At 41.9% G+C, this 22,342-nt stretch overlaps 3 protein-coding genes across 3 annotated transcripts; 1 reads left to right on the top strand and 2 right to left on the bottom strand.

Moving 5' to 3' along the window:
• Window positions 1-386: 386 nt before the first annotated feature.
• On the bottom strand, window positions 387-4,236 carry LOC306926135 (uncharacterized protein; the record flags this gene model as incomplete). Its single annotated transcript, XM_079505396.1, has 3 exons — window positions 387-2,080; window positions 2,343-2,669; window positions 3,882-4,236. 3 exons carry the CDS (start codon window positions 4,234-4,236, stop codon window positions 1,560-1,562), a joined length of 1,203 nt encoding a protein of 400 aa, XP_079361522.1. The 3' UTR covers window positions 387-1,559.
• Window positions 4,237-4,717: 481 nt separating this feature from the next.
• mysm1 (Myb-like, SWIRM and MPN domains 1) lies at window positions 4,718-21,838 on the top strand. Its single transcript, XM_079506320.1, has 20 exons — window positions 4,718-4,778; window positions 6,095-6,167; window positions 6,270-6,340; window positions 6,452-6,547; window positions 6,649-6,727; window positions 6,823-6,921; window positions 7,458-8,040; window positions 8,236-8,473; window positions 8,877-9,007; window positions 9,551-9,654; window positions 14,137-14,214; window positions 14,338-14,420; window positions 15,179-15,233; window positions 15,517-15,567; window positions 16,467-16,541; window positions 16,831-17,019; window positions 18,792-18,924; window positions 19,442-19,547; window positions 20,122-20,179; window positions 20,554-21,838. Exons 1-20 carry the CDS (start codon window positions 4,723-4,725, stop codon window positions 20,992-20,994), a joined length of 2,799 nt encoding a protein of 932 aa, XP_079362446.1. The 5' UTR covers window positions 4,718-4,722; the 3' UTR covers window positions 20,995-21,838.
• LOC306927251 (C-C chemokine receptor type 5-like) lies at window positions 10,317-11,423 on the bottom strand (the record flags this gene model as incomplete). Its single annotated transcript, XM_079506961.1, has 1 exon — window positions 10,317-11,423. The coding sequence occupies one exon, from the start codon at window positions 11,421-11,423 to the stop codon at window positions 10,317-10,319; it is 1,107 nt and encodes a 368-aa protein (XP_079363087.1).
• Window positions 21,839-22,342: the final 504 nt, after the last annotated feature.

Here is a 22,342-nt window from a genome sequence, read left to right as displayed (position 1 = left end):
TGGCCTACTTGTGTGCAAGGGGCAAGTTGGCACCTTGACAGACTGCATTTCTAGTTAACACTGTCATTCAATGTAACACACCAAACACGTGCCTATGTCTTAGGCTAAATGGTAAGGGACTGCGATGAAATACAAAATGCACATGAGAGCAAGCAGTGCCAGTGTTATTGTTCCTACCCATTCTTGTATGATGTAATCTTGACTGTAATTTGAAATCTGTTGCAAGCAGGTTGGCATTCTGGGCCCCAGAGAGCCCTGGGAATTGATATGTAATAATAGTATTGGTTCAACAATAGCATCTTCAATGTGCCTGTTAGTCATAGAACTGAAGCACAACAATTTTACAGCCATTTAAGTCAGTTGTACTAACTAGATGGACTGTCAATTTTAGAATAGCTAATAGTGATTTGATTTCCACTAGACTAAATTGCACACACTGAAGCCTTTCTCCATAAGTATAGACATTAGTATATTCTACCAATTTAACCCTGGGGTGTGTCTGATACATAGACTTTAAAGCTGTTAGTGGGCCATGGTATCATACTTGATGGAACTGGGCTGTTTTAAAAAGTCTTCTGGCCTGAACACTAGGCTACTTGGAGTAGCTGGCCTGGAAGCTTTGCACAAGATATTAATGCTTCTTTCTGTTGTATCATAACACGTTAGCACCACCAAGTGGAGATAAATGAGCACATCACCCCTTTCCAATGGTGGGGAACTTGCCTACCATTTCAAATCAAATGAGCTTTATTGACATGAGACAACATATGTTTACATTGCCAAAGCAAGTGTCAAAATAATATAAAAATGGAGAAATAATATAGGTCTACAGTTGGAGGGGGTACAGCATTGTGTCACATTGTCACGTCAAGCCAATCACATTTTAATTCCTTAACCCTGTCATCCTGGGGAGGTATGTAGGTATCCTCACAAAAAACATGCCGTAACCGTTTACATCAAATACGGCCCAACGCATGTCGGACGAACAGGCTGGACCTGTGTGTGCACCCCCTCTAAACTGCCTCCCCTTGGCCAGCCGGGGCGCCTGATGGAGGGGAACGTGTTCCTTCCACGTGCTACGTCCAACTAGGGAAACTCCCCCCTTTCAGGTGCAAAGAAGCGGCTTGGACTCCTCATGCATAAAAGGAAGCATGAGGTTAGTCTGTTGCTCTATGTCTATGCTCTCCCCCACCTAGTTACCATTAACACTTCAAGTTTTAAATTAAGAAAACAAAAGAGCTGGGGAATGTCTTCAAAATGTCCTAATGTTGTACTCCGTTAACAGGAGATGTATTAACATCCATATTTTGCTTTGTTTATCCAACTCCCTGCCAACATACAGCTGTTTAATTTGATCCTCCCAGAGAGCCAATTAATTTGGTCCTTGGTGTGAATGCACTGGAGTCTTTTCAGAGCATGTAACTGATTAGAACTCTTTTCACCCCATTTACAGTGGAAATGTTTTTCTCCAGCTGTGGATAGCCGGTGTGCAGGTGAACTAGGTCTTAATAATAATATCTGGAACATATATCGTGCTTTTCGAAGTACTCAAAGACGGTTTACATGTGTATATGCTGGTGTATTATCAGGTCACCTGCATGGCTGAAACCCTTGTCACAATGTTTACAGTGGTATACAGCGTGGACCCACTCGTGTCTTTCCAGAGAAGCTGGTGTACAGAAACTGTTGTTGCACTGTGTACAGTGGAAAGGTTTTTCAGTGTGGATACGCAGGTGTTGTCTCAGTCCCCACCACCGATTGAATCTCTTGTCGCACTGTGTGCAGTTGAAAGGTTTTTCCCCAGTGTGGATAAGCTGGTGCCTCCTCAGTTCACTCGACCAACTGAAACTCTTGTCGCACTGTGTACAGGGGAAACGTTTTTTTCCTCCAGTCTGCCTAGTTACAGAGTTGGAGATCTTCTGACGAGCTGCTCGGGTGATCAGTCCATTCCTCAGCATTTGGCGGAAGAGGTCACTGTGGCTCCGCTCGATGTGTTTATGGAGGGAGATCTGAGATGCGTAGGCGTATTGACACTCAGGACAAGAGAAGGTCAGAGTCTGGGAAGAATGGGACCTCACTCCTGAGAGAGAGAGAGAGAGAGAGAGAGCGCGAGAGGGGGGGGGGGGGGGGGGGGTGGAGAGAAGGATAGGTGGAGAGAGAGCGGTGGAGAAAGAGCAGAAGAGGGAAGGGTAAAAACAGGTTAAAGATGGTGAGTACAGTTACAATTTGAAAATCTTCCATCATCAAACAAGTCCCTTGTTTATACTTAGGTTTCTCTTTTATTGTCCCAATTTTGCCCCCCCTCCCACACACTCCTATCCCTGTGTTTAACACTGACTGACCTCCACTGGTCTCCTCCTCCCAATCATCACCGTCTTCAGTGACTTCAGAGTCGTAGTCAAGCTCGACTTCAATTTCAGAACAGTGTGTAGAGACATCTTCATCATCAGCTTCACTTTTCACTGCTAGTAAAGTCAATGTTGACTCATCAGGCTCCTCTGGTCTTATAAGTATCTCCTCCTTTTCTTCTTTAATGAGTAGAGGTTCTGGTTCCTCCTTTTCCTCTTTGATGTGTGGATGCCGATGCTCTGGTTCCTCCTGGAGCGGACTGGGGCTCTTCTCCTGTTCAGGAGAACCCTCATCTTTACACACAACCATGTGCAGGATGTCTAGGAGCAGAAAAACATAGTCATTAGATTACTAAAATGTAAATCCATGCTTTCATCAAAGCATACAAATGTCAGCAACATTTGAGCAACGCATGGCAATCTATCTATCCATTACATGTTGAGACGTTAGTGTACAATATTATATAACTCAGTGGACTATTTGGGTGGAGCTAGAGAGGAAAGGCTGTTTTGGCAGCAAAATCAGTAAGATAAGATTCATCCTTGATAGTTTGTATGTTTACGTTTGATTGATTGATTGATTGAAATATTTATTAACAGTTTGCAGAATTACAGTACATTTCAAGCACAAACTCAATACAAAGGCTGTTAACTGTGAGTGGACGACCCAATTAAGCATTACACGTGTTTACAAGAGGGTCCACCATGTTCAATTCATCAAAACATTTAGAGACGTACAAATAGACACTTCTATATAGACAAAGAATAGAACAGGAATTCATCATAATGGAGGTAAAAAGGGAAAAGAAACATATAGTGAGGGAAAAAGGGGGGTGGGGGGGATTCAGATTTTACGGGGGCCAGTTTCGAATTGCAGCCATCCGTAGGTGCCCTTTGAGAGCGGTTTTGAAGGAGTCAAGGGATTCGCATGTCTTAATGACTGTTGGTAGGGCGTTCCACATTTTGGTGGCATAGGAGCGAAAATAATTTAGTCCCTTGTTTGTGCCGAATCTGGGTTGTACATGGTTCGTTGCACTCCCTCTGGTGTTGTGGGTGTGGACTTCGTTAACATTAAGGAAGTATCTAGACAGGTACATGGGTATCTTGGTGGAGTGTCGAATCTTGTGGACCAGACCCATTGCAAGATGCTGTACTCTGTCGTCGACCCTAAGCCATTCCAGCCTGTCGAAGTGGGCAGGGGTGAGGTGGGTTCGGGGGGTGAGGCCAAGTAGGAGCCTGACCAGTTTGTTTTGGGAAGTCTGGAGCCTAGTTTTAAGGGCCTTTGAGGTGCTGTGGTACCAGGAGGTGCATGTATAGTCAAAGAAGCCTTGTACGAGGGCTCCTGTTAAGGTCTTCAAGGTGTTTTTGTTGACCAGTGAGGAGATCCTGTAAAGGAGCTAGAGAGGAAAGGCCGTTTTGGCAGCAAAATCAGTAAGACAAGATTCATCCTTGATAGTTTGTATGTTTACGTGACAATTAAAACCTTGAAGCTATAGAAAAATGAATGAAAGAGTGCCCCGCGGTGACACTTACTCATGTCTGGCTGGTCTTCAGGTTCCTCCTGTTTCACCGACTCCTTGTGAGGGAAAATAGTAGGCACGGAATCTGGTTTGAGGCTCGTCCTGTAACCACCAGCAGCGCCTGTAAGCTCTTTCACCAGCTGCGCTCGACCAAACGACTCGAACGCATCTGGAGAAAAATGTCGAGAGCAAAGACGCGGTTCTTTGGGAAGTCGTACTCTTCCACAACAAGCATTTTCCCATTTCTTTCTCCAGATCTTGTCTTTGGGAAAGCTGTGAAGACTCACACAATGTTCCTTGCCGTCTTTCGCAGCGTACGTACAACGATAAGCAGCACAGTGGGATGTGGGCCTTGTGGGGAGTGGCATTTTGTGACAAATGTACTCTCAAATATTAACAACACAGATCTGCAGAGAGGGGGGGCGTGGGGGTGACGTCATAACGGTGCGCGCAGTTTGTTGTTATTTCAGTTGGGATTAAAATATGAACTATTTTTAAAATGAAGATGTTGAATGTGTTTTAAATGTTTTATTTTATTTATTTATAGTTATTATAATTATACAATTATAATGTAGGCATAAGGCTTTACTAGCCATGGATTTTTCATTTTTTATCATGGGTTTGCAAATGGTGATTTGAGATCCTAAACAGGAAACGTTGTTAATTGTTAAATAAACACAAATAGACCCCAAATTAATTAATTGCGTATCATGAATTCCAATATAAAAATAAAACATTCTGGCCAACTTTTGTAAACTTCCCACCAGCAGACGTCGCTGTCTGGAGATGACCCCTCTGTTTTCACCGAGTGGTTCTGTCTTGTTCCGTTGTTTATGTTATTATCCATAGTAAACATGGCGGACGAAGTTGATGTTGATATCGAAGGAGACGAATTTGATGCCAATCTTGGGTAAGCGTTGGTTCATTCGCTTCGTGTCCGTATCTTGCTTGTTGCATACATTCAATACATTGTGCTCAGAATGCCGCCTTTGCATCATGTGGGGGTGTGCACTGTGCAGACAGTGCAGTCGACTCACATCATCATCATCACCACCACCAGCGGGTGGTTTTGGGTGGAAGCATGCAGCCCCTCAAACCCCTGAAATACATGGAAAATTAGAAATCTATGCATTCTGGAACCGTTATAAACACAAACATTACTCTGTCTTACTGTAACATGGTTGTAACAAGCCCTACCCATAGAGGCTATAAATGGTAGCCTGGCTAATAAGCCAGACCGAATCAGGCTATATAAATGGACCAGAGCTAATGACATCCACAAGATAGTAATAGTTTGATAGCCTTAAATGTCTGTTCAAGCATGTTCACATCTCAAATCATGTGTACAGTGTACTTCTGTTCCTTATTATTTCAGGCCATTTTCCAAAGCATCTATAACCACTTTTCTGGTTACCCAGGAGTTTATCTAGTCCTAGTAACAACAACCATAGTTTGGTTTTAAAATGAAAATCAATATGCTTTGATTTGATTTACTATGATTTCATAGTAAAGTCCCTGCGACATACTAGCGTCATGTCCAGGGGGTGTACTTGTACATCAAGCTGCCTCACGCTACAGAAACAGGAGATAGGCTCCTGCCCTATGGGCCTCATGGCTCGGCAAGGCTACTTACTTTACTTACATAATCTCTCTCCCCCCCCCCCCCCCCCCCCCCCAGCACTCAGTTCCACTTCTGATGTCTCTCAGTCTTTAGTTTTCTCTTTCTTTAGACATTGAACTTATATTCTGAGATGGGTAGTACTGTTGCATTGTCATGTTTGTAGGTTTGCTTTTCTCTCATTGGTTGTGTCATGAGTAAATGGGCCAACAAGCTGTGCCTAATGAGCTGAGCAACACCAGACTTGCACAGTGACTCACTGACAGTCACACAATAGTCTCCCGTATCCAGACAACTATTCCACAATCTCCGAATGCTGAAAGCTTTTGGGAATTGTGAGAGGCAACAGTCTGGTAACGCAAGACACAGCAACTTAGGGAGACAGGAAGGGGGCGGGACAGCAGAATTACCATAATTTCTCAAATAAATCACGTGCTGTCATTCATATTGATTCCCGTCGTCAAAACATGAAACAATAAGTGCATCCCTTATCAGGTCAATATGGGACGTGTCTTTTAGTTTCCAAATACGGGACGTTTCCGTATTTTACAGGACGGGTGGCAAACCTATGACAGTGAAGGAAAAACATTGTATTTTTTATATTTCAGTGACTTGGATGGAGGCGGGCTACTCCAGGATCAATTCTTGCAGTCTGCTTGGAAAACCAGCACTGGAATATTGGCGAGTATTGAGATGAAGACTTCACTTTAGTTACTGTATATGCTTAAAGGCATGTTTGAATATGTTTGACTTTGCTCCCCTTCTTCTCTCTCTTGTCTGTAGCCATGGGAGTTGGACAGCTCTATCAGCCCAGAGAACAGGGAGGTCATTGAGAACATGCTGTTGGAGGAACAGTATCCTTTTGTTGTCCTAAAACCCTCACAGCAACACACCTGAGTGATGTACCGTTATGCAGACATATTTTCACTAACACTACTCCTGTTGGACCTTAACCACGTTCTCAGATATTATCTGACAGGCCGGGAGATTAATAAGAATACTGTGTGGCACAGTGACTCTAAGCAACCCAGTAGTGACAGCTCCAAGTCCAAAGTTAAGAAGTAAGTTTAGCTAGGTATTTTCTGACATGTGCTTGTGCTTACATGGAATGCTTTACTTCTGTCTCTATTCATGAAGTTTTCATGTCTTCTCCTTTGTTCAGGCCTCCTGCTAAACCCTCAGCTTCAGGCTCCTCTTTCCGCTGGTCCCAACAGGAGAAGGAGCTATTTGAAGAGGGAATAGTAAGACCGTATTTTCAACACGTAACCTTTTAGCTCAGCTGACAGCATCTAGGACGTTATTGCTGCTAGGTATCTAAAGGTGTGTGTTTCTGCAGGCTCAGTTCGGTCGAAGGTGGACCAAGATTGCTAAGCTGGTGGGCAGTCGTACAGTTCTTCAGGTCAAAAGCTACGCCAGACAGTATTTCAAACAGAAGGTGAGGCCTGTCTTAACTCTCCTCTCTAGCTGGAATAATGCTAAGTATACACAATTCAAAACCGTGTGCAGACCTTCTCATTCTTTTCAGTTTATCTCATTTGATTGAGCACCCGTCGAAATGTTTGGATGTGTGTGCGTGTGTGCTCTTGACCATTATAATTTTACATAATTACACATCATTGTCAAGTCAATTTATTTATAAAGCACATTTTGCTGTACAATGAAGAAAAATCATTAAAACAAAAATGTGTTATTAAAATAATATAAGATTCATTAAATAAATATGAACATTTTAAAAAACATATTGAAGCACAATATGAAACAAAACACATGACCCGAATTTTCTGAAATAATTGATTTAGTCTTTTCTTGCTAAACACGACTTTCCTGAGTTTTGTTTTGATTTTGATAACTTAGAGCGACGTACACTATTTCACATAACATCAGGAAAGTTTTAGTAATCAGAAGGCAGAATGATTTTCCTAAAACCGCCTAGATTAGAATATGCCATTCTCATTTTGTGTATTCCTGCAGGCCAAGTCAGAATCCAGAGCTGCAGCTCCCCCCACAGGCCCTGCGGTGCAACTCCATGCCTCTCAGTCCCTCTCTGACCACCCATCGGTCCTCGCCAACGCTGTCCGTATAGAGAAACTCTCTGATGACGAGGACGCCGAAGTGGACATCACTGATGACCTGAGCGATGAAGGAGATCATCTACAAACTGAACTCAAAACTGAGCCATGTAGTGAGCCATTTTGTTCAGAACGACCTGCGGAGACAGATAGGCAGGTAGAAGACTCTGGTCATGGGGAGAACTCACAGGCAAGGTCCATCCAGGATGATACCGTAACTGGTCTGGCTGAGGGGGAGAAACATGCGCAGGCCCGACCTTGTCACAGATCTCCATCTCAAGCTAATGTTCAGTCCTTATCCTTCTGCCCTTGTCCTGACGCATGTGCCGTGGGAGAGTTTAAGGAAGCAGGCATGGACCCCCAGCAAGGACCAGGGACAGAGTCACTGAAGACAGAGCAGTGTGACACTCCTCAGAGCCAGAGCTTTCCGTCTGGGAGCCCAGAGGAACGACTTGGACAAGATGAGTCCTCCAGTGATGGAGCAGGTAATCCATAGCTACTTATTTTTTAAAGGAGAGAAAGACTTCCCTTTGTCTCTTTGTCTGAGACAAACACTTAGAAAGCTGAGAGGGATACAGCATAGGGTGGGCACAAAAGAGAGATTTTAGGCCAAGTGTAGTCCTTACAATTAATTTTCTGCAATTCTATCTAAACCATTAATGCCCATTTCCCCTTTTTAGATAATAAAGCCAATGCGGGTCAGTTGGTCTCTTATATACCAGAAGCAGAAGATGATGATGATGATGATGAGGAGGCAGACGAAGAGGAGGAGCTTACAGCCCCAGAACAAGAAGTAGAGATGGACCTGGACACCATCACCGAGGAGGAGAAACAAGCAATCCCAGAGTTTTTTGAGGGACGGTCATCCAAGACCCCAGAAAGATATCTGAAGATCAGAAACTACATCCTGGATCAGTGGTAAAAATATCAGTATTACTCTGCTCACCTCATCTCTCACTCAACCACCTAATTACATATAGCAAGCAATTATCTGTAGTAATAATAACCTATGTATAACAGGTGTATGGCTAGATATAAGTTCTTGGACATGCTGTGCGCTTGTATTTGAACATTAGGTCAAATTGTATTTGAAGTGATCAAACTAGCAATAGAATACATTTTCAGAAGCATCTTCCAATAATCCTAATGGTCATGATTCCTCGAATATTTCATTCAACTGGTTATTGTAGAACATGTGAACACGATAATACCTCATAATAATTCTACACATTTTATTTTGCTCAAGCTAGTGTGGTTTCATGATTTTTTCACAAATCACAGATTAGGACTGCTGACATAAGTTTGTCCAATTCTTCGTCAGGCTAAAGAGCAAGCCAAAGTACCTAAACAAGACGTCAGTGCGCCCAGGCTTGAAGAACTGCGGAGACGTCAACTGCATCGGCAGAGTACACACGTACCTGGAACTCATAGGAGCCATCAACTTCAACTGTGGTAAGTAAGGCTGCTCATTGATAGCCTGGCTAATAAGCCAGACTCAAATCACACTGTCGTGTGGTATTTGAGTCTGGAGATGCTGTGTATGGATCTTGTTTCCCGGGGGGCGGGTTCAAACATTTTCTCTTTGACGCAATTGGTCAGAGCTACTGTCAGTCAAAGGTCTCAAGCATTGAACGTCAATGTACCAAAGCCCGCCCATATTGCATACCGTGTCCCGATTGGCCACACCAGTTCTCTGGTGTAGGAAATGGGCGTACAATTGAGCCTCTCCAGACCGTAATCCGCCGGCAGGCTTTTTTTTTTTGCCAACGGCTCATTCGGTCTGGCTTATTAGCCAGGCTAGCTCATTGACACACTGAACGCTGCTTTACACTTCTAAGAAAACTGTCTGTGGGGGACAGTGTAAGCTGACATAAATTACATATATATTTGTAACTGAAATGGCACATTCTTCAGGTGCAATTGCTTGATGAAGTAAATTGAATTAAAATTACATTTTAAATTGACGTTGGCGGCTTGTTTCTCTCTCCCATGTAGAGCAAGCAGTTTATAACCGCCCTAGGGTTTTGGATCGCTCCAAGCAGAAGGAGGGTAAGGACATCCTGGAGGCGTTGCAGCTAGCCCAGAGACTCCAGAGCATGGTAGGTGTCCATTAGTGGTGGACATTCACTAAGTACATTTATTTACTCGCATACAATTTTGAGGTATTGTTTAATTTCTTACTTTACTGGAGTATTCAAAAATTCTATACTTTTACTTGTACTCCACTAAATCTCAGAGGCAAATATTGTACTTTTACTGTACAATTATTTTAATACTTTAGTTAGTAGTTACTTTGTCGATTTGAATTATTATTACAAAACATACATTAACCTCTGACGCAGCCTATTTAGATCTACAAGCTCACAACGTGTTGCATTGTGACATGTGAGTCTGTATATCTGCTATTTTCAAAAGATATTAATACATTTTATACATGTATAATATGATACCTTGAGACATTCGGCATAATGAGTACTATTACTTTTGGTACTATAGTATACATACTTGTAACAGAGTGTTTCTACATTGCAGTATTGATACTTTATAAGCATGTAACGATACACTCAACTCACGATACGTATCACGATATGAGGTTCACGATACGATTTTTCAGACAAATGACCGTTTTTTAATGATTTATCTTCCCCCCCAAGCTTTTTTCACATTTTTTATTTAACTTAATTGCAAAAGTAGCATTACTTTTCATGTAAAATTACTTAATTTCTGTGCAACAACTGTAAACATGCTTTCATGTTTAAACCTAGCTCGAGTTAACATTAGTAGTATGAGGTGTTCTCTGTGAGGCGGTGCTGGTGAGGCTCATGCGTCGTCTCAGACAGGGCATCTTCTTGGCCAGCAGTCTCTTGAAGTGGCTCTGGAACTTCTTACCCACAAAGGTGTAGAACACTGGGCTGACGCAGCAGTACAGGTACGCCACGTTACGCGTCACGTACAGGGCATTGTCCAACATGTCCGACTCGCCGCACGACTCAGGGTCTTTGCCGTCACGAACAGAAGAGATTCTAATGGCCTGCAGGAGGATGACGGTGTTGTAGGGCGTCCAGCATGCAAAGTAGGTGAAGATGATGATGAAGATGAGCTTCACGGAGCGGCCCTTCTCCTTCATGCGGGTGTTGACGATGCGGATGGTGATGCTGACGTAGCAGAACATCAGCACGAGGAAAGGCAGCAGGAAGAAGGCGAAGAACTGTTGATAGTAGCTGACCTGGCGCCAATGGTTCATGACAGCCACATCATATCCCGTTTCCTCACACATCAGACCTTGTTCGTGGTCCTTGCGTACATTTGTGAAAACCAGTTCTTTGAGACTGGCTAGAATGCTGACGCACCAGACTGCCGCAGACATGCCGACGGCATATGTCTTCTTCCGGCTGTTGTACGCGGCCACGGCGTGCACCACGGCCAGATATCGGTCAAACGTCATGAGCGTCAGGAACAGGATGGAGCTGTAGTAGCCCACGAAGTAGGCACTGCTGACCATCTTGCACATGACCACGCCAAAGATCCACTCGTCCAAATGGTAGGTGGCCCAGAAAGGAAGGCTGGAGGCGAAGAGGAGGTTTGAGACGACCAGATTGAGGAGGAAGATGTTTGTCACTGTGTGGAGTTTCTCAAACTTGTAGATGATGAGGAGAACCAGCCCGTTGCCGACGTAACTGAGGAGGAAGTTGACATAGTAGAAGACAGGGATGAAGCTGGCGCTAAACCGGTTGACATTGGTCTTGGAGCAGAGCTGGACCACCCTGTCCACCACAGTGTTGGGGCCATCTGTGGTGTCACCATACAGATCGTCGAGATCGAGGAAGTCTTTGTAGCTGTCACTGTTCTCCATGGCTGAACCATTCATCCTGTTGAAGGAAAGGACAAGGTCTTGACTTGGATACAACAGAATGCTTCATTATACATAGACTATCATTATTTTCTCTTGTATATAGAGAAGAGCCGATTTGTGTGAGTTTTGGACTAAATCTATCTGAGTAGTAGCCAGATAGATAGGCTCTTGCCTGCCCTGAAAGACTGACCGAAGGGACCACAAAATGTAAGCAAAAACACGTTGCTTAACGATAGATGGACGGGGAGCAAATCAACTACCCGACAACTGCACCAAACGTGTACATACTCTTGTGGACTGATTCATCACAAACGGCATGTGAATTTCTGTTAAAGGGAAAGTTCAATATACATATTATCAACATGATTTTGTAAAAAAACGGTTAGGAAGAAATTCCCCTATTGACCAGGCAATCAATTAATACAGTTGCAACCACTTAAGTTAAAACTATCCCTTTAAGGTTGCTGTCGCTGTGATTAGGCGACTGGTATTGCTTAACGAAAGACGGGAATTCACACCCTCACTGAAATGAGTCACTAAAAATGTCTGTCTTCTAGCGTTTGAGAGATTTTAACTGAAGGAAGGCTTGAACTACAATTTAATTATAGACATTGTAATGCATTGGGGCATATAGGGCTTATTAACCAGGGATAATAATCCTTTCAACATGAATGGAAGGAAATAGGTAAAGGGGGGAAAAAATCAATAATTTGTGCAGATACAGATACATCATGTATCTGGCCTTAATGCTACTGTACTTACAGTTGTTTTTTCTTGAATTACATTGCAATAGCTCTTTCTCAATAGACATATCAACTCTGACATTCATATTTCATATTGGTAGTTACTGTATATCTGATACTCCTGGATTCGCAGATACATTTTTATCCTTCACGCAAGACGGCTGCATAGTTATTTAATTTTAACTCATAAACCAACTAAATGGAAAAAGTGGCACTCCAAAATAAAAGATGCAAGACTGGCTCAGATGCAATTTCTCATGTTTATATACTTTATAAAGTAACCCTAACCCCTACTAAAACGGGTTAGGGTTACTTTTTAGTCTGCTCTGAAGAAAAACGTGTCAGCGTTCACAAATAATGAGAAATTGCATCTGAGCCAGTCTTGCGTCTTTTATTTTGGAGTGCCGCTTTTTCCATTTAGTTGGTTTATGAGTTAAGTTATATTCAAAGCTGAGCACCCAGTGCCTTAAACAAAGGGCAGTTTCCGCACCTGTTTTTCTTTCTTTGGCTTCATAGGTATTGTCCTTCAAAAGTTTGTTTTCTTAAAATAAAGTCATGAATGAACTCACCTATGTTGAGAGGGAGAGCAAGATCCCAAATAGCTATTCTGTCCACTGTGTGAAACCAGTGCAAACCACATGACACCATTTCAGTAAAGAGGAACTACTTATCATCAGTGGTGGAAGAAGCACTCCCATTTTTTACTGGAGTAAAAGTAGTTTACCACAATGTAGAAGTACTTTGTCATAAATAGAAGTCTTGTATTCAAATATTTATTTAGTGAACGCAACCTTTTCAATCATAGCCGATCTACAAACTCACACTGTGTTGTGTTGTGACTTGTGAGTGTAGTGAAGTATAATGTATCACAGAATGTAAATACTCAACTGTACTCAAGTGTGTGTACTACTTATTTGAGTAAATGTACTTACCGTAGTAAGTTACTTTCCATTCCTGTTCTTAAACCCCCACAGGATGTGGTTTGATGTCATCTCTTATGTTATCTTCAGTACAGCTGAATTTCTGAAAGACACACACACACCACACACACCACACACACACACACACACACACACACACACACAGAGAGATTATTATTATACTTTTTTTTCTACAAATGTTGAGACTAGGATGTAGGTGTGAACCATAGCTGTTACTGCACAGCATCGCTGTCGGGTGGAAACCTTGTAGCTCCATATTTAAACTTTTTACGTTTTCATAAATGTATACCTTACTTCGTTACACTACAGGCCACACATTCATACATATTTAACCAATAAAAGAGCCTTTGACTAAATAATAACTCAGGATAATTCAGGATCCATTTTCTTTCCCCTGAAAAGTAACGGTTTTGGACATACAAGTTTTCTGCCCGAGTGTGTGTGTGTGTGAGTGAGTGAGTGAGAGAGAGATATGGTTTCCCAGAAGTGTACAGCTGAAATCGAGAGAAGGCGTAAGCCGCGTAACACTTGACCACAAATGTACAGAATGTTCTTTACATAGCATGTTGTTACACAATTTCTACACCAGGCAGGATGGCCAAAGACCGGAAATAATGTTTTCGTCCCCCCTAACTCTCTGTCACTTTAGGCCGTACAGTGAAAATGTTTGGGAGCCTGGGATAGGATTAGGACGTTCAAAACAATAGCAACAGCAGAATAAGCTGTTTGGTATTGGCAGCAACCCACACATGCATGTTCCCTACAAATGGGACACCATTTAAAAGTGAAATAAACAGGCTTTCCCACAAAGTTATTGCTAAGAAAAGCATTGTTGCCAGAGAGAAATAATCTGCTAAGCACAAGCGCGCACACACACACATGCACGATGATACTGACATGCACTTTATTGAATGCACTACATGTGATTTAGAACCTCTTAAAATGATTAAGAAAAGATTTCTAACATGCTTCTATTTTCAGGCTTTTTGTGTGAGTACTTTTTTTGTGACAATAATGTTGATTGATTATTCTGCTCTGTTGTAGCGCACAAGGAAGCGTCGTGTGAGAGACATCTGGGGAAATTGGCGTGACGCTAAGGATCTGGAGGGACAGACATACGAGGTACAGTAGAGCCATCCATCCACACACACACACACACACACACACACACACACACACACACTACTGCACGTATGCATGTGCATAGTTTGTGTATTGTTGTAGTGACTGTTCATTTGACTTTAGCATCTGAGTGCAGAGGAGCTATCTCTGCGCAGAGAGGAGATGAAGAGGCGGCCTAAACCTTCTAAGATGTCCAGACACAGAGGGTGAGTCTCTGGACGATAGATGTCCAGACACAGAGGGTGAGTCTCTGGAGGATAGATGTCCAGACACAGAGGGTGAGTCTCTGGAGGATAGATGGATCTCAGTCGCCATGACTGATGTCAGTCGTTTAGATCCCATGTTGTGCAGAGAAAATAGCTGTTGTTATTTTAAGGTTAGATCTTGTGAAAAGTGCAATCCAGAACTATATTCAGATTTAGTAGAATTTTTACTAAAACATCATGAATCTACATATAATGTTGTCTTAATTGTTTGGGAGACGGCGCTCGTATGGGGGCATCTTTCTCAAATCACACATTAAGACTTGGCCATACAACGTTTCTCACTGATTTTGCTTTCATCCATGAGCATTTACTGATCGGAAATGTGGTTATATTTTGTGGGTAGCTTTGTGCCTGATTTATACTTATACTTATACTGTCACATGTCTGTGTCTGGCACTGAAAATAACAGATATAAGTCACAGATATAACACGTTGCTGCACAACCAAATCACACTTTAAGGTAGATTTATCGTACACACATCCTTCTGTTCAGAAGGGTTTGTGTATTCTTTGTCAAGCAAAACAGTAGCCTTTACTGTTTGGATAAGATATTGATCCATGGGGAGAAATTCAGGTGTCAAGTTTATCAGTATTCTAGTGGTTTGGAGATGAAACATCAATAACAGGTTTTTGGTAACTCAAGTATTCTCTTCTTGTTCCTCTTTTTTTGTCTGGTCTTACTATCTATCTCTTCATAGATCGTTTGATCCTTTCCAGCTAATTCAATGCCAGTGCTTTGGAGAAGACATGCAGGTCAGTGCACTTGTCTCGTTGTTCAGTTAATAATGTATCATCACCAGCGATGGAAGACTTTATTTCATTTAATTTAGAGTATGAATGTTCAATGATTCTGCCTTGTTAATCACCCTCTCTAAACGGTCTTGGCAAGTTTAATTAATTTTAAATGTGTGACCATGTTGAGAACCCTAGACCTCTAGTTGTCAGCTGGTAACATCAGCCAGTAGTTTGCTGGTCAGTCCTTCTCATCATTAGTCATATGCACTAAGAGGTAACAACTCATACGCTCTTCTCTTAGGAGCCATTCCAGGTTATTGTGTGTGCAGAGGCTCTCCTCATCATGGACATGGTATGTTCTTATTCATTTGCTTCGTTCACTTGAGCAGTTATTTAAAATGGACCAAACATGAAGTACTGAAACGTGGCGTTATTTGACGCAGTAACATTAGATACAAGAGACGAAAAACACAAATGATTATAAGCGAGATGAGAAGCCTTCAGACACAAAGCATCCATCTGACCCCTTAAGCCTTAAGAACTAAACACACTCATTTGTCAGACTGGAAAGTGCAAAACTAAATCCTCAATGTGTCGTATGAATTGTAAGCTATGGCAAGACATGACAATACTCTACCATGACACATGTTCTTGTGCTTATTGGATCTGTTTTACACATTCAGATTTAACCACAATAACTGTAGAATCCCTATTTTGAGCAAATGTGTTTCCAAAATGTTTAATATATTACAATTATTTTTAAATACCACATCTACAAGCTCACAGCATGTCACATTGCGAAGAGCTGTGCGAGGTTGTAAATCCCTAGCCTGGTTAATAAACCAGACCGAATCAGCCGTTGGCAAAATTTGTTTTGCCTGCCAGCGGATTAGGGTCTGGCGAGGCTCAGTAGCACGCCTCTTTCCTACAACCGAGAACAGGTCGGGCCAATCGGGACACGGTATGCAATATGGGCGGGCTTTGGTACAGTGACGTTCAATGCTTGAGACCTTTGACTGACAGTAGCTCTGACCAATTGCGTCAAAGAGAAAATGTTTGAACCCGCCCCCCGGGAAATGAAATCCAAGTGGAGCCAGCCCAGACTAATATACCGCGACAGTGTTGTGTGATATTAGTCTGGCTTATTAGCCAGGCTAGTAAATCCCAAGTATGTAGTGCATTATGGTCTAATGAACACTGCATTCTACTGTGCTTTTCATTCGTTAAAACCAACCGTGTGTCTCTCCTCAGCACGCACACGTGTCTCGGGGGGAGGTCATCGGTTTGTTGGGAGGCACTTTCAACGAGGAAGACGAAGTACTGAAGGTAGTTGCTGCAGAAAGCAACAACAATAATGGAAGTCGTGATGAAGCTTCTTCATAATTAACTTGAAGAACGTTCATTGTGTGTGTGTGTGTGTGTGTGTGTGTGTGTGTGTGTGTGTGTGTGTGTGTGTGTGTGTGTGTGTGTGTGTGTGTGTGTGTGTGTGTGTGTGTGTGTGTGTGTGTGTGTGTGTGTGTGTGTGTGTGTGTGTGTGTGTGTGTGTGTGTGTGTGTGTGTGTGTGTGTGTGTGTGTGTGTGTGTGTGTGTGTGTGTGTGTCTCGGTGGGGTGTAGATCTCTGCAGCAGAGCCGTGCAACAGCGTGAGTACAGGTTTGCAGTGTGAGATGGACCCTGTGTCTCAGACCCAGGCCTGTGAGCTGCTGTCGGCGCTGGGCCTCAGTGTGGTGGGCTGGTACCATTCACACCCCACCTTCCAGCCCAACCCCTCTCTACGGGACATACACACACAGGACCAGTTCCAGGTAACATGACCAAAGTATAAAATTACACGGATGCTTTCCCGGATTGAATGGGTTAAAAGGAAGTCCAGCGTCTTTTGTAGCTGTCCGATAAGATAAGAGGTCCTGTCCCCAAATAGATACATCTTTAACGTGTAGACTGAGCCTAATTCCTCCTGAATATCCCATCACTTATTCAGTTCTACTTTCTGACAGCTGTCTGTCTAGGACTAGGTTAGGACAGAGGTTGAAGTACTTGATGCACAAGGACACTTCGACACTAACTCTGGGGGAACCCGGTGACACTCTTTTACTCCCTGTCTAACCAAAAGAAACATATATTTGATGTCTTCTCACATGAGAAGCACATTTCGATCATGCAGTAATAGATATTCCCCCAGGCTCCACAAGTTAGCTTCAACTTAGGGGAAAAACTGTTTTAACCCATTCAGGACCTTTTGGGGTTCTGTTGCTATCTACAGTATTATAGCACCATTCGGCCTCTGTCCTAAATGGGTTAAATGTAGTGCCCTTCACGCAGAATAATCATAGTTAGATTGATTGATTGAAATATTTATTAACAGTTTGCAGAATTACAGTACAATTCAAGCACAACTCAATACAAAGACACTTAACTGTGAGTGGATGACCCAATAAAGCATTACACTTGTTTACATGAGGGTCCACCTTGTTCAATTCATCAAAACATTTAGATTGTACGGGGGCCAGTTTCGAATTGCAGCCGTCCGTAGGTGCCCTTTGAGCGGATTTGAAGGAGTCAAGGGATCCGCATCTCTTAATGACTGTTGGTAGGGCGTTCCACATTTTGGTGGCATAGGAGCGAAAATAATTTAGTCCCTTGTTTGTGCCGAATCTGGGTTGCACATGGTTTGTTGCACTCCCTCTGGTGTTTTTATTTGTTTTTATTGATCCTGCGTCAGTCGCCAGAGACAGCACAGCAGCTAAGATACAGTTACAGAGTAAAAAAAGTACTGTAAGATACAGCAAGGCAAGAACATTACACACACACACAAAACGTCAATAATGAACATTAGTATATGACGGTATACACCCTGTACAATATAACCTGCACTATGCAGGACAAAAATAATAAGAATGCATTGCATACACAATAAACATGGCAGAAGACCTTACATTATTGTACCAGTTAATCTTCAATAGGCACTCAGATGGGAGTGGGACTAATTTATATCCTTGTTGGTTTTGATTGCAAATGTGTGTCTTAATTGCCAGGTGACATTTTCATTGTGCTTGTGCGTTATGCTTATTTTTTTCTGCCTTTGCTTTGATTTTGTCAACATTTGTCATCTCTGCACTGGTGAAACTGAGGTCTCAGCCCTCGGTGTGTCTTACGAGAATTAAATAAAGAGTGACTCATTAAGACCCGAGGCCTATTCTACAAATGCCTATATACTTTTGTCCACGGTCCCCCGATTAAAATGTTTTGTGCCAGGGACCCCCAGAAGAAGAGAAGAGAAATAAAAAAAATTCAAACACTTCGATGTTTTTCAAATATAAAAAAGGTACAAGCTTGCAGCACGGCACGACTGTTAACTTGTATCAGTTATTTTTGAGAACCACTGTTTAAAACCAATGTTCTAAATCCTAAGAGTTTTCTGAAAAGCGTATGATGCTATACTAAAATTGAAAATGACACAGATGCTTAAATGAAAGGAGAGCGAGTGAGTGCCGTCGGACAGACGGGGGCAGTTGGAGACGGAGAGAGGAAAACAAAGCAGAGCGCGTGTTCTTAGTGTCTGCACTGTCTTTTCCAGAGTTATTTTTCACGTGGCGGAGCTCCCTTTCTAGGGATGATAGTCAGCCCATACGACCCAGCCAACGCCTCCCCACGCTCCCAGACCACCTGCCTGTTGGTGAGAGAGACCCAGAAGCCCTCAGGCCCACAGAGTATGACACACACACACACACTACACACTACACACACACACACAATCACAATCACAATCAGTAGTTTTGATTCGATATTGCCACCTTTTATTTGTATACATTGTGTTGTGACGAAAAAAAGAGAAATAATAAAGGTCGGTTTATTATTGCCTAAGTCAAAACAGAAATTCGCCTAAGTGACAGATGGCGTTATATTTGCATGTCAATATGCAATATGCGTCATATATTGTTATAAATGTTTTGGGTGTAATGATTAAGCAATATCATATACTGTAGTTTGTTTTGTTATTTTGTTATTTATGAAAAACACACAACAATGCCATTATTTTAGGTGACGATATGAATGTGTTGTGATCAAAGGTAGTTTAATGAAACCAACAGCAGTGATAGCTTCATCATGACACAATTTATAGTTAAGTTTTCACGATCAATACACCTAGTTTAGGACAAACATTAGAGAATAGAGATGGTTCAAAAGATGACTTCCTGAGTTGTGTGCTTGTCTGGTTGTCCCCAGAGCTGCCATACAGGTTTGACTACCTGTCCTCCGAGGACATCCCAAACTGGAGTCAATTGATGAGGAGAGCTGAGTGGATCATCACCAAATACTCCCAGGCACATGGGTGAGAAAGAGACTAATCATTGTGGACACTCAAAATACGAGGCTGAACATCAGCGTACTTCTAATATGAACTTTGTTTGCTTTGTTTTTTTGGCTGGCAAGCAGTCGTCTGTGCTTTTATGTATATCTCTAGGCAAACGTGTGTCTAAGTAAACTATTGAGGGTATGTGCATGCATAAAGTGAGTGGCAGATCGAGTGGCAAAGTGTGGGGCAAAGTGAGTTTAACGTTGTTTAATGCAATCAGATAGGAGTTTTCTGTTTGGATGTATGGGCTGTCAAGAAAGTAGTTTTTGACACTCAGTAAGCGTTCCCGCAAAACATCCGGATATGATGATGATGTCATAGCCTCTATAGAGACTAAACTCAGGATTTTACAGTGTAGATATACGGTAGGCCCTAAAGTATAGCTACACTATAAAGAGTATAAAACCTGTGGGCCCTTTTCGGGTCCATTTGTATACTGTCAGTTATATTGCCATTTAAGATTTTACTGTGTAAAATCCTGTATATTGAAATGTTAAAAGGCTTCACCCCATCTCCTGATTGTAGACATGTGTTTCTGCTGTGTTATCAGGTGTGTGCAGATGGACAGGTTCTTCAGAAGGGACTCCCATCTCACCTGCTTAGAGAAGGTCAGTCCACCTGTCTGTCTTCCAGTGGTTCATGGTTTCTCAAACATGAACCACTTTTGCCTTCTAAATCAGTAGTTCTCGCACTTTCAAGATTTTTCAAAAATGTTCAAAAATAGCAGATGCACAAGCTTTCAGCGTGGCACGAAGTGACTCGCTGTGAGCTTGTATATCTTCTCTTTTTGAATAGACAATGCTAAAATCTGAAATGAGTCTGACACATTGCATACATAATGGAAGAATATATAAAATTTGGAAAACAACAATACAAAATAGTATGTAATATATTCAAAACAGTGCAACGTTCAAGACATAATTTTCAGTGATGTTGTTAGTGTCCTATTTTCACTCAATTCTCTTTCCACGTCAACTCCTAGATGCTGTCGTCTTTGGCCAGGTACCTAGAGCCCCTGCCAGAGGGGGAGGGGGACCCCTTCCTCACCCGGATCCAGAACCTTTTCCAGTGTAACTTTATCATCCAGCGACCAGACGACCAGGATGAGGAGGGAGGAGTCTTAAACGACTCCTCTGGACCAATGGACTCTGAGGACTTCCCCTTTGATCACTCAATCATCGATATGGACAGAAGCGAGGGAGGGGACTCTGACGGGGGTTCTGTTGAGGGAGCAGGCTGGGGCGTAGAACCCACTGCACACATGATGACACACACTGAGAAGGACTCTGACGGGGGTACTGTTGAGGGAGCAGGCTGGGATGTAGAACCCACTGCACACAACATGACCCACACTGAGAAGGAGGAAAGTCCAGTGTTGCATCTAGGCTCTGTGTTGTTGACAGGACATGATTATTTACTATGATTACACATTGACACACATTTTGTAGTTAACTGTACTGTATTGCTTAATAACAAATATACTGTAAGTTCTGTTGTATTGTTCTGAAGGTATGTTAGCTGCATTTTGAAACAATAGATTGTTTTTTGTATATGTTGAATCTAGAATTGCAACATCTGATTGTATTATAATAAAAGCTGTACGAAAAGCTTGAATTATCTGCAGCGTTTGTTTCATAAAAGTCCACCGTAGACATGTTATGACCTACTTTCTGTCAATAAATTCTGTGCAGGTGATTATTTTGTGTTGGAGTTTGGAAGTGCTCACTTTCAGTAACGCAACTTCCTGCTGCCTGCTGCATTTTATGCCATTTCAAAACGGATAGTACACAGGGCCGTTGAGTTCCAACAGGCTCTTCCAAACTCCAACATTTAGAAAAAGTATCGCCTGCATGGAATTTATTGACAGAAAGTACCTAATAACATGTCTACGGTGGATTTTTATGAAACAAACTTTGCAGAAAGAAATATGATAATTCAAGCTTTCCGTACAGCTGCAATGTTGGTGAGTATAACGTTGTTTAATACAATTAGATAGGACTTTTCTGTTTGGATATGTGTCAAATGGATGGCATTGCAACTCTAGATTCAACATATTAAAAAACATTGAGTGTTGCAAATTGCAGCTAAGGGTATGTATGCATTTATTTTTGTGTAATGTTAAAGAAGCTATGATAAGTAGCTTTTTTTATTTTAGCACATAATTGCTTTAACCTGCATTCAAAAATTAAACCCTATATTATATTTGTAGTACTATACTGTCTTTGTTTTGCAGATTACTTCATATTTGGCCTACAATAAAATATGAATTTCAAAGAGTTATTTCATATTTCAAGCCACACTATATATGGGACAGGGAAAGCTACCGTACTAGAGTAGGACATTACGATTAAAAAGTGTTAAATATCTCTGTTGTGATGATGATGATGATATCATTATACTTAAAAAAATATATATATATATATATATATATATATATATATACAGGAGGGTCTCCATCGTATCTCCAGCTCTTTAAGTATACAGAAAATACATGTTTAGGTCGTGATACCAGTTTTATCCCATCAGATGGAAGAGCTCATACAGGATAAACCATAAATAAATGAGCAGACAAAATTGGAACTGTAACATTATGCATAAATGGGTATGCTCTCCTGATTGGCTAAAAGTGGCAACCCACTTGAAAATATAATTCATATAGAGAGAGAGAAATTGTGTGATGAAGTATACATTTGCATTGGGTAAAGTTCTTTGTAATTGTGTTACATTGAGGTTGGCTGTTTGTATCTCACTCCCATGTAGAGCAAGCAGTT

Source organism: Electrona antarctica, assembly GCF_951216825.1.
Source record: "Electrona antarctica genome assembly, chromosome: 7".
Classification (NCBI taxonomy): domain Eukaryota; kingdom Metazoa; phylum Chordata; class Actinopteri; order Myctophiformes; family Myctophidae; genus Electrona; species Electrona antarctica.
This window is presented reverse-complemented; position numbering and strand designations above follow the sequence as displayed.